Source organism: Acomys russatus, chromosome 12 (assembly GCF_903995435.1).
Source record: "Acomys russatus chromosome 12, mAcoRus1.1, whole genome shotgun sequence".
In the NCBI taxonomy this organism is placed as follows: Eukaryota; Metazoa; Chordata; class Mammalia; order Rodentia; family Muridae; genus Acomys; species Acomys russatus.
This window is the reverse complement of record NC_067148.1, coordinates 53,234,396-53,251,450: the sequence shown is the minus strand read 5'-3', so window position 1 is coordinate 53,251,450 and position 17,055 is coordinate 53,234,396. Positions and strand designations below refer to the sequence as shown.

At 46.0% G+C, this 17,055-nt stretch overlaps 1 protein-coding gene across 1 annotated transcript in view; it reads right to left on the bottom strand.

The window, feature by feature from the left end:
• Positions 1-520: 520 nt before the first annotated feature.
• Man2a1 (mannosidase alpha class 2A member 1) overlaps positions 521-17,055 on the bottom strand; it is a 160,755-nt gene continuing 144,220 nt past the window's right edge. Inside the window, exons 20-22 of the mRNA XM_051154436.1 lie at positions 14,121-14,324; positions 2,359-2,469; positions 521-779 (exon numbers count right to left, since the gene is read on the bottom strand). Of these exons, the coding sequence (XP_051010393.1) occupies positions 627-779; positions 2,359-2,469; positions 14,121-14,324 (468 nt within the window). The 3' untranslated portion in view covers positions 521-626. The remainder of the gene's footprint in view (positions 780-2,358; positions 2,470-14,120; positions 14,325-17,055) is intronic.

Below are 17,055 nucleotides of genomic sequence, written 5' to 3'. Positions count from 1 at the left end.
AATGGAATAAATTGCACCGATCCCACATTGTCAAGTAATGAAAATATGTCTCTTTTTCTACTGGTGGGTGACTAGAAAAATCAGGTTTTTTTTTTTTTAATGTATGGGTAGTCAAGAAGGTTATTGGAAAAGAATAAGGAAAATCAATTTATCATAAGGATTGCACTTTCTCACACATTTTAACACAGAGAAACATTTAAATTTGTATCAATGTTTGGCCATTAAGCTATTATCTACCAACACTTGATTTTGTTTTCCATTTAGGTTAAATGGGTATTTTTATAAAAGGAATGATCAGAAACATGATCGCTTCTAAGAATCTCTTTACAGCCCTCGATGCAAACATAATTAGTTAGCATTTAACCTGAGGTACAGTCTGTTGAGGGCTTGTCGCCAATGGTTCTTCATTTTTGTTACATAAGTTCACACTGATGGCGGTAGTTGTGGGACAAACTGAGAAAAAGAAACCTTTTTGGAAGCATGGCTTTTTCTTCTTTTTCTTACTAGACTTGTTTTCACAGAATTCATGTTCTCACAGTAGCCAGAAGCTAAAGTAATGTGCTTGGTTATTGCACGTTACACCAAGGACGGGAAGAACGCCAGAGGTTCTCCACTCAAAGCCAGGTTCACCTCAAGCGAATTCGGAATGTGCTGATTTCCATGGGACTCAGGCTGATTTCACTTATATTGTGGGCATCCGGAGGCGAGTGCATCAGGGACAGGGATGAAGGGATGAGACTTTCGACAGCAAACTTGTTGAAAATCTTCGGGACGGACATCTAAAAAAGCGAGTGACAAGATTTGCATATTCAGATGAGGCCCCGAGAGAAGACTAGCAGCACATCTATAAATTCAGTTTAAGAAGAGTCCAGGAGGGAATATATTTATATCTTGAAGTTCCCTTTTAAGACCATGGGGGAGGAAGAACATTCCCTGGGGAGACACATGGCTCTTGGATTTCTTTTAGTATTACATGTAGACATTTCCAATATAAGATTGGACAGTAAGAGCCAACAAATCCCAACCGTCCTGAGGGCCTGAACACCATCCAATTCTGTTGATCAATACTTATCCCTAACAATGGAGGTTCTAACCAACTACCCCACCTTTTCCAACAGAATTGAAAACTACAACAGAGGTTCACAATAACAGTGGCTCACCATGTTACTGGCCCCAATCTATAGGGACATTGAGAAAACATGTTCTTTAACCTTGCCAGATTATCCTAAAGTGTCTCTTGGAATAATATGCCTCTATTGTCCCTCTTAATACTAGAAGCTTCCTTATGTATATATTCAGATCATCTTGACTGGAGTGGAAATACACCGTAAAAACACACACGCAGGAGAAACGGGGAGAGACAGTCCATCCAAGTAAGCCTTCTTCTCAGACCTTCGGATGTGTGCTAACACACAGACTGGGACAAGACTCCTCGGATCTGCTCCTCCAAGGTGTGCCTATGGAGTTCCGGCAGGAAGCAGGCTCTGCTGAGCTGCTGGGTAGGCAGACCGGGCTATGTGCAGGGAACAGCCTGCTAGCTGCTTTGTGAGTCATGGCTCACTTAGAGGCAGAGGACGGGATGTCCATCATTCCCAGGACAGGCTGATGAACTGCCAGGAGACCAGCGTGAGGAGAAAAAGTATGAACAGGATGCAGAGGAAAGACTTCTTTAGTCTCCACAGTAATGAGTAAGGAGACCCAGACACACATTTCTTCCTCCAAAGGAATCAACTGACTTGACCCTGCAAAGCTGTCTCTAGGCTGTGTTCAATCATTTCCCTGCCCATGGTCTTGATGTTTATGCCATAACTGTACTGCTATGCTAATCATCTTTAGTTGTTTTATTTGTTTGGTTTTTTTTTTTAGGGGGAGGGGGACAGGGTTTCTCTGGGTAGCCCTGGCTGTCCTGGACCAGCTTTGTAGACCAGGCTGGCCTCTGTCTTCTTGAGTGTTAGGATTCCAGGTGTGCGCCACCACACCAAGCTCATCTTCAGTTAAAGCAAGTTTAAATTACCAGGGCCAGACTACACGGTTTGTGAGCATGGAAGGCCCAGAGGAGTTGAAAATGAAGAGGAGACGTGAAGAGCTCTGCAGTCTCCAAATGGAAGACCAAAGAAATGACAGGAACATTGTCTTTTAAAAAAAAAATGTGCAGACTCCAGCCGTGCATTCTGAAGCTGACAAGAACAAAACTTTAGTGGAGCAAGTGTTTCCTAAAGATGAGCAATCTTCAGCTGGCTTGCAGGAAAGTGTGAACAAATGAGTTTGAGGGAATGAAAGGCTGTGCTGTGCTATCTGCAGGGAGCGGGGCTGTCAAAGCATACTGTTTGGACTGGCAAAAATACACTCACAACTTACCTTTCCCTGAGTAGTCGAACAGGGCAGCCCCACGCCTCTGCTGGAGAACTGGCAATCAAACCCTTTCCTGTGGAGGATCAAGGCTGCCTCATCTGAGTAACCTTTACCTGTCTGAAAATGGGAACACCAATACGCCATGTAAGCATTCAAGTGAGGAGTCACAGCATGCCACACCCCAGTTGATGTCTGCACATTTATTTATTTGGCAATGAGATACGATCAACTTATCTCTTCAAAGGCTCCACATTTTACCCCAAAGATTAAGTAACTTCATGTCTTTGTTTCCTCCATGGTCTCTGAAGAGTTAGGTTTCTTTTTGCCCACATGTTAATATTGTTTTATCAAAATATCCTCAAAATACTTTAGGTTTTTTTTGTTTTTGTTTTTGTTTTGTGTTTTTTTTACATACACCTGTATTGAATAAAACACACCTACATTTAGTTCCAATTTGGTCAAGTGATGACAACATGACATCAGCCTTAACACTGAGAGATGCCTCTTTATGAAATACTGCTTTTCACGAGCTGCACTAACATTTTTAATCTTTAATGTGTTCGTTCATTATTTTTATACAAGAGACATTTAAATTGAATTAGTTATGCTATGTCAGCCCACACTTATTAACTTGATACATCATTTAAGTCCACATTACAGAAATCCTCCTGGGCAAAGAGAAAAATACCAACCATGTCTGGTAAGTGATAAGGAGAAACATACATTTCATTTATTTATTTATTCATTGCAATAAACTCTTTCGCATTCATTTAAATAGTGATGCCACGAATGATTCAGATTTGGGGTTATTTGAAGTTAGAACCATCTCAATATATTTTGTTTTCTAAAGTGTAAAGATGGAGTCATGGGAGATGGCTCAGTGAGGAAAAAGCACTTGTTGAAGCCTGGTTCAGATCCCCTGAACCTACACAAAAGGCAGAGGCACAGTGTAAGCGTCCGTGATCCTGGCAGCCCCTACCAGAAATGGGAGACGAGGCAGCAGCACCTGTGGACGCTCACAGTTAGCACCCTGCCTCAAACAAGGCAGAAAGGCGAGCACCAACACTCGAAGGCTTCTTCTAACCTCCCACATACTCACAAATAAACACACACACACAAATAAAGAATAAAGATGTTGGTGATGATAAGCAAACTGAATTAGAAATCGTTGGAACTATTATGAAACGTAGTTACTCAAAGGAGAGCCATCTGTTGCTAGGTACGGATTCTATGATAAACACAATTTACTTCTCTTCTCCAGCCAGAGGTATGGCGTGCCCAAGCTCATGGGCATCTTCACTGGAGGGCAAGCTCCATTTAATGTGCTACAGATGTTTACTCTGAATGGCTGACAGCACCTGCACTGGATTTGATGCTAAGGGGCCTGAGCAGTTTAAACTGTCCTACCTCAGAGTCTGACCTGGGACAGCTTATGTTTTGATGCTTGCTTCGCACTGGTATTTTTCAGTGGTATTCCAAGATTTTGTTTGAGAGGAGAGAAAAATTCCATTTAAGGAACTGTGAGTTGTCCAGGGACCATGATATACACAGAAACTTTAAATCTATAGATGATAAAGACGTCTTGTAAAACACTTCAGCACAATGCTGTGCCCTGACACACACTTCACAAGCACACAGAAAACCCTTCACTGATTATACACAGCTCATCATACGAATGACAACGAGAATTCAGCCCTCCTGTAGCACCCACGGCACTGGAACAGCAACTTACTTTACACATCAACTAGTCTACAAAGTGGAGCTAATGTTGGTCTGCTTCCCACGCAAGTTCATCCTGTAGATGACTCCAGTAGGAATTCTGTCCACAGTGGTCTCACAGGGCCTCAAAGGACAGGATGTGCTAGCCGAGAAACAAAGGCAAGCGGCTCAGAACCTAGGTTAGAATTCGGTCAGCCTGAAGTCTGGCTCTGTGCTTCATAACTGAGTAGCTGTATTCAGTAAAACCGGGTTTTCTTTTTTCTATAAAACGAAGATGAAATGAAATAACCTAGACATAACCTAAACAAGGATGTGGCCCAATGTTTGACATAGGATGCCCTTGGCATGTTAGCTATTTGTGTTTTTAAAGAAATTCATCAAATTAAAGTAGGTGATTATCATAAATATTACTGATTAATACAAATGAAATTCCTATTCATAAATGTCCCCACTGACAATATAGGTTTTTTACCTAAAGAATAAAAGAACTATTAAATTATATATCTACAGTATATATCAAACCCCCAAATAGTCTATGTGTGTGTTCACAGACTAGATGGCCTCTAATCAAATTATCCTAGATGCATTGTCACTATTAACCTAGAACATGTGGCATTGGAACTCTCTGGATCACTCATGAAGCCACTTACTCTACTACTCTACAAGATTCCTAAAGTATGTACGAATCTGAAAGAAACCTAAATGGAATCACCAAATGACGGGCAGAAGAATAGCCCGACTAGACATCTCTCATTACAAAGCAAAACTCCCAGTGCTAGGGATGAGTCACATCTAGTTGGCTCTCTGGCTAAAGGTGCACTGTGGGGACCCTCAAACATCATGGGCTACTGACAAGGCTGTATGTTGCCCTCCACTACCAAGGTGCAGGCCCACTGCTGAAGACACCACTTATAGATTACACTGAGCACAAAGCTGAGCTTCATTTGAATTCCTGTATATTCATTCGCAAAAACACCGTTCTGCTACAGGAATATAGGAATAAAATGACCCCTGATGACATTCTGCAATACTTATAGATCAGCGTTCCTCTCAGCCATCCTCAGAGAAGCTTCCTCTTGCAGTAGATGGGAACGAATGCAGTGTGCAGAGAGTGAGTGACTTTGGAGCACATAGTCCTAAATGGGATGTCTCCATCAACCTCCCTCCCCTCAGGGCTCAGGGCTCTATGCAGAAGAGGAGGCAGAAAGGCTTCGAGAGCCAGAGGGGACGCATGACTCCAAGGAAACAATCTTCCAGGACTGACACACACATGCACTCACAGAGCCCGTGGCAGTGTGCACAGGGCCTGCACAGGTCCAAGTCAGGTGGGGTTCCCAAATGAAAGTGGGGATACTGATATAAGCTCGACCCCTAACCAGGAAGCTATCTGCAATTGACACCCACTTGCAAAGGGAAAGTTAGCTCGCTCCAGCAGAGTCTCGCTGGGCATGTTACCTCAGGGCAGGCACATGTCCAGGAGTAGTTGGCCAACACACAACATGGACTCAATGGTGTTTTGGAAACCTTCAATCTCACTTGCTTTATTTGGGTAGGCTTGAGACTCCTTAATGCACTCCCTCTTGGAACTAGGCACTCTGGAGAGGAGATGTGTAAACACTGGCAAATGCCTGCCCCGACGAAGCCCTCAGCCACAGACAGCAGCGACCTCCAGCAATGGCAGCAAGCTGGCCCAGTCCCAGCGCTGAGGAGGGGAAGCAGATGTGGGCTTCCACCTTCATGAGAAGCTATGTGTAGCAGACACACTTTCAGGAAGGCGCCATGCTCAGCAGTAGACGGCTAACAGAAAACAAACGCAGTGGTGTTTTATGAACTTTAGTCTCATAATGCTTTGTTTGGGTATATGTATGTGTGTGTGTGTGTGTGTGTGTGTGTGTGTGTGTATGTATATATTCGTACACACACACACACACACACACACACACATATATTCTTACATGTGTTTTATATCTTCTGGCAATGTTTTGTGAGAAAGAGAGAGAACTGGTATGGTGTTCTTAAATGGGCAGGGAGGTGGGTCGGATCTGGGAGGAGTTGGCAGAGGGGAAAGCATGATCAGAATATATTCTGTGAAATTTTTTTCAATAAAATAAAATTAATTGAAAATAGTAGGGAAACTGTGAATTTAACTTTGTACATTCAAGCCGGTATATTACGTGCTCTACGAAATATATCCTGAAATAATTTCAAAAAGTCCATTAACTAATGTGTTATTAATATCAGGACCTCAGAGAAGGAGGGCATATGGGGGGAAATGTGTAACCTATGAAAACTCCATCAAATACTGTGAGGCAACTCGCTCATTGGAGGGTGAATCACTGAGGTCAGGATGAGTGGTCAACAGTCAAAAATCCATGACAAAAGTCCCTTCTAGAGACGGAGATGAGTTCCAACATTCCCAGAGCTGGGCGGTGAGGCTATTTCTGCAGCTGAGGTAGGGTGGCGAAAGGTGAACTCGTCTACACAAAGAAACCCTTGGACAAGGCTGGGGGCAGACGAAGATGGACTGAGCGAGGGGTTGGTCCACAAACCAGTCACGAGGCTATGAATGACCATAAATGCAGAGAGCTGGGTTAGACTCCTGCAGTGTCCCTCAGCCAATCAACGGCCAGCCACTGTGACAGTGACAGTGATTACTAACACATGTTGAATACAGGCTGTATGCCAGACAACAAATAGAATGGTCTTGGGAGATTAACTCACTTTCTGTCACAACAACCTTTATGATGGTTAACAAACCCAGTGAAATGATACAATGTTAGCAGGTTTGTATATGCAGGAAAATCCACACCGCAAAGCATTCTCTCTTACAGTATGAAAACCATGGTCACTCACAAGCCTGCTTTAGCACCCCCAGAGGCTGCTTCACTAACTCAGTGGGTACTACACCTCTATGGAAGGTAAGAAAGGGCATTTACTTATTTATTTATTTATTTTGGTTTTTGGAGACAGGGTTTCTTTGTATAGCCTTGGCTGTCCTGGACTCGCTTTGTAGACCAGGCTGGCTTTGAACTCACAGTGATCCGCCTGCTTCTGCCTCCCAAGTGCTGGGATTATTTTATTTATTGCATATGAGTGCTTTATCTGCAGAAGCACACATTATAGATGGTTGTGAGCCACCATGTGGTTGCTGGGAATTGAACTCAGGACCTCTGGAAGAGCAGGTGGCGCTCTTAACCACTGAGCCATCTCTCCAGCCCCAAGAAAGGGCATTTTTATCCACAGCATTTTCCCCTTCTTCTTTCCATGCTAAGAGGCAGCACGGAATGAGCCCTGACTCTGACCAGTTTGCAAGGACAGCAGGGCCACAACCTCCTCATAGAATTTCAAAGTGGCTCATATAGTAAGGCACAGCTAAACATCTTGTAGGAAGATTGCTCTCAACTGCTCATATTCTTCAGAAATTTAGACTTTTAGAAACATATTTAGTTACCCATATAACACTCATCTTCATTGTATTCTGGCAGTGAGAAGCCTTGAAAATCCCATACTTCACTCCAAGTCTCGAGACAGAAAGTAACCAGTGAAAATTCATTTTTTAGGACACTCATTAAAATGCCCAGTAACAGTTTTTGGTTTTGATCAACAAGATGAGATAACAGATGTTAGGGGAAGGTGAACAGTTGTTTCTAGATACGTACAACAAAGGACATCCCACCCCTTCAATTTTCACCTTTTCAGAAGCTAGCGAGATCAATAAAGCACCAATCAATTCTTATAAAAAAGGAAGAAGAAAAACCTCAAAGTGCCATTTATAAGAACGGGGGTGGGGCGAGTGGCGGTGGTGGTATAAGCAAGTGAAGACAGAAAGTTTCACATCAAAAGTATCACTGATTTTTGAAATGATTGGTTAACTATCTGCAAGAACACAGTTAAACACACACACACACACACACACACACAAATCACACAGAAAAAAGTAATATGTGCAAATTAAATGAAAATGTCAAGACATAACAATAGAGTAAGTTGACGAAATCTGGGCCAGATGTTATTTCTCAAAGCATTAAAGCCGATTGGTACCATCTCCAAGCTGAATTCTGGATGGACTATCTCTCTGGTTCCCTCTGTTCCAAGAGTAATTTGCAGGTCCAGCTTTCAGAACTCTGACTCATGATCTGCTTTCCCATGGGAGCCGTAGGGATCTGAATGCGAATGGCCCCCACTGGCCCACATATTTGAATGCTTGGTCCTCAGTTGGTGGAACTGTCTGGGAAGGATTAGGAGGTGTGGCCTTGTTGGAGGAGGTGTGTCATTGGGGATGGGCTTTGAGGTTTTAAAAGCCACACTGCTCCTAGTTAGCCTCTCTTTCTATGTCTCATAGTTGTTGTCTCAACACATAAGCGCTCAGCTACTACTCCAGCACCATGCCTGCCTGTCTGTCTGTCTGCCTGCCTGCCTACTGCCTGTCTGTCTGTCTGTCTGCCTGCCTGCCTGCCATGCCTTCCTGCCTGCCTGCCTTGCCTTCCTACCTGCCTGCCATGCCTTCCTGCCTGCCTGCCTGCCATGCCTCCCTGCCTGTCTGCCATGCCTTCCTTCCTGCCTGCCTACCTGTCTGCCTGCCTGCCATGCCTTCCTGCCTGCCTGCCTGCCATGCCTTCCTGTCTGCCTGCCTGCCATGACTTCCTGCCTGCCTGCCATGCCTTCCTACCTGCCTGCCTGCCTGCTTGCCATGCCTTCCTACCTGCCATGCCTTCCTTCCTGCCTGCCATGCCTTCCTGCCTGCCTGCCTGGCCTTCCTGCCTGCCTGCCTGCCATGCCTGCCTGCCTGCCATGCCTTCCTGCCTGTCTGCCATGCCTTCCTGCCTGCCTGCCTGCCTGCCTGACTTCCTGCCTGCCATGCCTTCCTGCCTGCCTGCCATGCCTTCCTACCTGCCTGCCTGCCTACCTGTCTGCCTGCCATGCCTTCCTGCCTGCCTGCTTGCCATGCCTTCCTGTCTGCCTGCCTGCCTTGCCTTCCTGCCTGCCTGCCATGCCTTCCTGTCTGCCTGCCATGCCTTCCTACCTGCCTGCCTGCCATGCCTTCCTACCTGCCTGCCATGCCTTCCTGTCTGCCTGCCTGCCACGCCTTCCTACCTGCCTGCCATGCCTTCCTGCCTGCCTGCCATTACTTCCTGTCTGCCTGCCTTTCATGCCTGCCATGTCTTCCTGCCTGCCTGCCTGCCTGCTTGCCATGCCTTCCTGTCTGTCTGCCTGCCATGCCTCCCTGCCTGCCTGCCATGCCTCCCTGCCTGCCTGCCATGCCTTTCTGCCTTCCTGCCTGCCTGCCATACCTGCCATACTTTCCTGCCTTTCTGCCTGCCATGTTTCTTGCCATGGTAATCATGGACTAAGCCTCTGAAACTGCAAACAAGCCCCAGTTAAGTGCTTTCTTTTTGTAAATTGCCTTGGTTGTGGTGTCTTTCACATCCTCTCTGCCAAGAATCCTCTTTCTTTAAAAAATTACCCTTTCCTGGTGCCCTGGACTCTTTCCTGCTAGGTAGACTTTGGCGGTGTTCATATTACCCAGATTTCAAACCTGTAAAGAAGCTTCAGTTGATAGTAAAGGGAAGAGAGGATGCTCAAGAGAAGACAGTTGACAGAGGGTGGCAAGGCACGCTGGGATGGCGAGGCACGCGGGCATGGCGAGGCACGCGGGGATGGCGAGGCACGCGGGGATGGCGAGGCACGCGGGCATGGCGAGGCACGCGGGGATGGCGAGGCACGTGGGGATGGCGAGGCATGTGGACATGGTGAGGCACGCGGGGATGGCGAGGCACGCAGGCATGGCGAGGCACGCGGGGATGGCGAGGCACGCGGGGATGGCGAGGCACGCGGGGATGGCGAGGCACGCTGGGATGACGAGGCACGCAGGGATGGCGAGGCACGCTGGGATGGTGAGGCACGCTGGGACGGCGAGGCACGCGGGGACGGCGAGGCACGCGAGGGTGGGAAGGTTAGCAGTTGGCAGCAGCTGGAGTGAGCCAGCCCACACTACATACACTGGCACCATTTCTGAGGCATCTGCCTATCATCTCATTACAAACACACAGCAAATGCAGGCAGTGCGAGTCTAAATATGCCTAGATAAAACCGTAAGCTCATGTACTAACGACGCGATGATGCCTGAAAGCTTGGGACTTTGAGAAACAGAAACAGTAACAAATAACATTGTCTGAGGCCATAAACAGGACTCAGAAACAGACCAGCTGGGTGATTTTTATGCTAATTTCATCTCTCACCCTTATTTTAAATGGAGGTAACTTACTACTTTCTAGTCTCAAAAGGGAAGAGTTTTATAAATTTTGGTTCTAAGATATTTTAAATAAATTACATTAAATATTTATTTAAATTACCATTAAATATCTAGACTCTGCTCCCTAGACAGACAGAACCAGAATCTCAAAGATGGGGACATTTGTTAAAAATCTCTGTCTCTAAGAGCTCCCAGATGTGAGCTCAATTCAGAGAATCTGCAGCCTAGAGTTCAGTTTAACCACAGAATCACTTTCTAGCCACACCTGGCAGTTCTCACTCTGACCACACTTCCAGCACTCCCTTGGCATCTCTCACTGGTCTCAGGAGAACTGAGTGGCCAAGGATGGGAAATGGACAGAAAAGGTGCCGCCATGGTGCTGCTATGTGTAGATACTGGGTGGGAGGGGACACCGTCAGACCTATTAGGAGAACAGTACTGACTGCTACACTGCCAGTGCAAAGCTTGGGTCTTGCTCACACACTGATCTCTGCATCCACAGGGCTCTGGAGGGAGGGAGCCACAATCTCCAGATGATCCTTGCTGTTGTAAACTGAATGCCAGTGGCACTGGGAGCCAGGAACACAATCAAAATCCTGAAATCTACCTTCTGATCCCCCACCCAGCCCTCTCTGGCTTTCTCTGGCACGGTGCTGCCACTTCTTTGGCATCTTGTAGAGTTACAATTGGTGCTTTTCTAGGCAGCAACTTTGTCGAGAGAACACGCACACCCACTTCATGGAACGATGGCCTTCCCTTCTGCAAACGTTAGGGACAAAGGGCAAGCCTTTATAGATTTAAATGGATAAATGAACTTCCTCTGCTCTCAATGACTATTCAAAACACAAACTTGGCATCCAGAGCTAACTCAGGACCTGTTGCCAAGAGATTCTGTCATACAGAAACAGCCTCACGTCTCTGGTTCTGGTTCCACGCTGGCATGGGGCAATGCCACTAACATGGCAGCCTTTCCTTTTCGAAGTCTTGATGCTCTCTTTCGCCTCTACTTCAAACCTCTACTTGCTCCGCGACAGCCACACACTGCAAGCATCGCCAGGACCCTTCACTGTGTGTGGCATCCAGAGCCTTGGCAAACACCACTCTGTTTTTCACAACAGCCTCCGTGCAGGTATCCCTGAAATGGCCCCATTTCATAAACCAAGCTAAGTTAGCAATCTCTTGGACTGCAGGAAGATAAGGAAAGGTGCGTGTGAGGGTAGGAGGCTGCGGTAGGTAGAGTGTAGCCTGCGCAGAGCCTGAATGCTCAAGGCGATCAACCACTCTGGTAGGAAATGGGATATTTCACACGGATTGTATTGGTTAGCGCAACTGTGCCAACTTCATCGTCATCTGGGAGGAAACCTCAGCGTGAGTAACAGTCTTTATCAGCTTGGTTTGTGGATAAGTCTGCGAGGGATTCTTTTGTCTGACTGACAAGAAGGACCCAGCCCAGTACCATCTGCCAGGTAGGTGGCCTAGGGCTATCAAAGAAAACCAGCTTAACACACAAGACAGTGAGTAAGCCAGCAAGCCTTCTATGGCTCCTGCCACAGGTTCCTGCCTTGAGTTTCTGCCGTGCCTTCCCTCAGTGGTGGACTGGTACCTGAAAGTGTAAGCTGAAATACATCTTCCCATTCTCTAAGTTACTTTGGGGTCAGAGTGTTTTATCACAGCAAAAAGGCCATGAAGAAGTCACTACTAGAAAGCAGTGATGTGAGAAGTGGGGGGTGGGCGGGGAGGGAAGGGCAGATAGGGGTGGGGGAAGGAGGGGGGTAGTCTTGGACTATGGAAGGCATGACCCTATTCAGCAGTGACTCGGGCAACTTGAGCGGCTCCTCAAAAAACACACCTTTAATACAATTACAGGAGAGGGGTCATCTAGAAATGAGGCTGAGGGACAGTGGCCGGAATTCTCCCCCCCACCACCACCACAATCAGAAGCCAGTGGGATTCTCAGGTTGCTAATGACCTCAGGCATCTCTTTTCTGACCTCTATTCCTTTGTTCCCTTTCAGCTCATGAATTAGTGACGGGTGCCTCAGAGAGGCTACCAACCCCCAGCTGTTCTTTCCATGGGCCACTCTGGGCTTCGTGGGTACAATAGAAAACACATAGAAGGACATGATTAAACACTAGAACGAACAGCTCCATGATTCGCTTATTCAAAAGACGGTTATGTCCCATGCGTAGGCTCTGCTCTAGGCAGGAGGCTATAGCAACGGGTAGGAGAGGCGCTGAGCTCCCACATTCTGGCCACAGGTGTCCTTCACAGTTTCTTATTTGCTTTTCATTTTGCCATGGTCATTTTTTCACTGCCCCTTAGGGTCCCCCAAAAATCTGGATTGGACCTTGATTTCCTGACCCCCCTCTCGCCTTCTACCCCAATTCTTACCTTCTTTAAGGGGATCTCTCTACCACCCCAAGCAAACCTACACCACCTTCTCCAAACTGTTCTTGGCCCCTTTGCTCTCCCTAACTCTTGCCACCACTTAACATACATTTGCTCTAGTTTTTCTTCTCCTCCCACAGAAACTACAACGGAGCACGCCTGTCTGTAAGACCAGTGCCTAGCTAGCACCAAGCAGTCTTAACGCAGGCTCCGCCTGTTTACCCCACATGGCAAGACATGCGTTTCAACACAAACGCACATACAGTTACGTCAGCAAGTTATTACAAGTCACCCAGCTTCCTGTGTAGCCCGGCTAAGTTCCTATCTTAGGCATGGAGTCTGTAAACATCCACAATGCAGACATTCGTCCTTACTTACTCAGTGTGTTCCCTTTATTCTTAGACCCTCCTCTCTTCTTAGGCTGAGCTCCTTCCTCTCTTCGCGCTGGATCCATGTACTTTGAGATATTTCCCACAGAATCCCTGTCACCTGCTACATCCAGCTGTGCACCAGCTTGCAACATCAGAACAGCTGCATCACACGTAAGGAGGATGGCAGATGTCGAATCCATGCTCACTCCATATACAACCTTTTCTATTTTAAAATGTGGAACACACTAGCAGCTATGCTGGATGCCTAATAAACCCCTTCCGTGCTCTTTCTCAAACGTCCTAAAAGTTGGTTCCCAGCACAAGGGCAGGAACTGCGGTGTTCTCGGACAAGAGCTATGAGAGGCAAAGCACCTGTGGCAGAAACGACTAAACACTACAGGCAGTGTTTTGACTTCGGGAACACTGGCTAACAAACAAGAGCAATGCAAGAAGTGGCTGGAACTGCAGAGCCTGGCTCTGCCCTTAATTACGAGACCCAAGGCTAGCATTGGCTTCCATGAATGGGAAAAGGGTCAAACTTTGATCTCCTCATCACACAGGACTGTCCTGAGAGGTAAATAAATCAATACTGGACTATCTGCTAAACCACAGCAGCATAGTGGCCAAAAGTCCTTGTAATTACTCCACAATTCACAGGGATGCTTACTACGTGTTATTTTAAGATGTTTATTTATCTATGAATGTGGTGTTGTTCTTTGTGTGTGTGTGTGTGTGTGTGTGTGTGTGTGTGTGTGTGTGTGTGTGTACAATGGAGGGTAGTGATCCCCAGATCTGGGTTACAGGCAGTTGTGAGCCACTAACCCCGAGTGCTGGGAACTGAACTTGGGTCCTCTGCAAGAGCCGGGGTGCTGAGCAACTGCTCCAAGGCTTCCGGTACTTCTTTCTCCTCCCCTTACCCCATGAGGCAAGTATAGACTGTAAGGAGCAACTTCATTCAAGTATGGAGTATAAGAAACAGCTTCATGCGAGCACACAGCTCAAGAAGCCATGTCACCCAGGCACATCTGGGAGCTTACCTTTGACTGGATTGTTCGCAGGTTCACCAGATGGATGTCACAAGGCAGAGACGCCTGTAGCAGAGGAAGTTCGCTCAGTATCTCCAACGCAGGCGAGGAGAGCTTGACGTTCAGTACCATGGGCAGGAATGGGTGATTGAGGAAGCTTGAAGTCATGTGGCTGAGGAGGGAGGGGTAACTGACTGCGCTCTTCTTGTCTTCTTCCTATCAGGACGAACCAAAAGTGAGTGCACGCTTTATATCTGCAACGCCCATCGGATCAATTCACTGTCTGACAAAGTGTACATACGGAAACACAGGAATCCTTCAGAGGTATACTGCACAAACGACAGTCACAGAAGATACACAGCAGAGGACCATCAAGCCTCCAGGACCATCTAACAGCGCCCCCAACTCTTGCTTTGCCCTTCTCCTCCACCCAGTTAACACTGAAGATCCTATAGACAATCCGCAGTTTTGATAACAAGGAGCTTTTAATGAAAACTCCCAGCCTGCTACAAAACCTTCAAAGTCCAAGAAAGATAATGTCCCCATACCACACACAACGTCACATGTTGTCACCCTTCTCTGGAGATTTCAGCCCCCGCCCCCTACATTCTCAAGGTATAGGTATACATTTAACAAGGTATAGATGGCTCTAAAAAACATCCGAAGCCCAAACATTACCAACTTATGCCCCGAAAACCAAACCAAATCAAACCAAGCCAAACCAGCACAACCTATAATCTCAGAACCAGGAAGTAGAGGTCAGTGGCATTGGCTAAATAGTAAGTTAGAAGCCAGCCTGAGTTACAAGAGAGCCTACCTAAAAAATATAAACAGATATTTCTCAAAAGAATCTGATGTGTTCAAGACATAGATTGCCAAGACTGGTGATGTATTTAGGTCATTTGTGATCTTTTAAATGTGTTGAGTTCTATTGTATTTTAAAACATAAACCATTCTGTATGTTACTACTTAATTAGTATACATTTATACAGTACCCTTTTACTCAGCTCAACTTAAATATACTTCATTCTTTGCTAGGATGTATCTAGTCTTATTAGGCAACATTTATTTGTTTTTTTGTTTGTTTTGGGGCTTTTGAGACAGGGTTTCTCTATGTAGCCTTGGCTGTCCTGGACTCACTTTGTAGACCAGGCTGTCCTTGAACTCACAGAGATCCACCTGCCTCTGCCTCCTGAGTGCTGGGATTAAAGGCGCGCACCACCATGCCTGGCCTTAGGCAACATTTACATATGCCAAATATCAAATAAGTCTGCCAGGGTTAGGAACCTGATAAGCTACATAACATAAAAAACTGAAAAATCTTTAGGCATGGTGGCACACGCCTTTAATCCCAGCACTCAGGAAGCAGAGCCAGGTGGAGCTCTGTGAGTTCGAGGCCAGACTGGTCTTCAGAACAAATTCCAGAATAGTCAGGGCCACACACAGAAACTCTATCTAAAAAAAAAAAAAAAAAAAAAAAAAAATTGAAAACTTGAAAAAGCAATGCCTAGGCAAACCCTTAGCCAATAAATAAAAACAGACATAGGAAGGATGGAGAGGAAAGAATAATTCAGACATAGGAAGGATGGAGAGGAGAGAATAATTTATGGAGAACACTTAATTTGATCACCAGCTACATTTCCTGTGTTTTTTAAAAAATGACTGATATCTTCAGATTTTGCATCTTTTTTGTGTGATAACAGGATTCAAAGGTTTGACGAGTGTAACTGTATTAAAAGACCAGATTCATAAAGATATGAAGCTTAGAATTCAGAATGTCAGATTAGCATTGGACAGAGGGTGCTAGCAAAAGGCGACTCACATTGTGCCAGAAGCTCAGCTAAAAAGTCGACGTCATTACAATTCAGAGCGTGGAGAGAAAACCACTTAGCAGCACCAGAGGAACACTGCAGTATTAAAACTCTGACAAAAGTTAGGTCAGAAGAATTGTATTGAAATGTATCAATTCCACACACTTCTTAAAATAAAGATTAAATAAAGCAAATAAAGGAATACTCTCCAACAATCCTGCCATTTAAGGTAGCTCGCAGAGCAACAGAGCTAGAAAGGGAGCATGCTCGACGAGGTGCTTGAATGGACTCGCGGATCAACAACTCCATAATCTGGGTCAGGATTGCTGACAAAATTGCTTTTGAGTAATGGAAGATGAAAGATTCCAACAGAAAGGAAAGCACGGCCTTATCACATTCAAGAGGCGTCCAGTCCACTCCGTGTCAAGACACATTCAGGAAACACTCTCAGCCTCGCTCTGTGTTGGAGGGATCCTAGACACTCAGTGATAGATGAGGCACTTCACCCACAAATCGCCCACTGAGAATGCTATGCATGTTTTCCCACCCCCCACACCTCCCTACCCACAAGCCAAATCCGTTCCACTGAACTTGGTGCTTCCCAGCTTGGACTGGGTGAAAAAATACACCCATGGGTCCTAGGCCAAATCCTCAGAGGCAGGAGCTCCAAGGCTAAGCAAAGACCTTGGCATTATAAAGCTGAAAAGCTTCTGCAGGCAAACCCCAAGGACTGGGCTACAGGCTGCTCTGTGGAGCTGAGCTGGGAACTGCCACCATAGACTTCCGCATGGAACTAACAAGGCTCAGAATCTAAGCTGTTTTGACAAAAATCACGCAAAAGGAAACTGTTTTAAATGCAACTACTTGCAGAATTAAAGCTCTGGCAGTTTTTATTGTTCTCAGCAAGACAAGTGAACTAAGAGAAGGGGGTAGATGGTTTTCTCCATAAAAGCATGGTGGACAAATAACAGCACTGGGGCTGGCCTGGCCAGTAAATAAAGTCCCAGCCAAGGTCCCCTATTCATGTACTTTCTAATATATTGACGGTAACAAGGGGCTCAACAAACAGAGTGGCTCTTGGCAAATAGGATGCTTACAGATGAAGCGCCATGCTTTGCAACTCCCTAGAGAGGCCC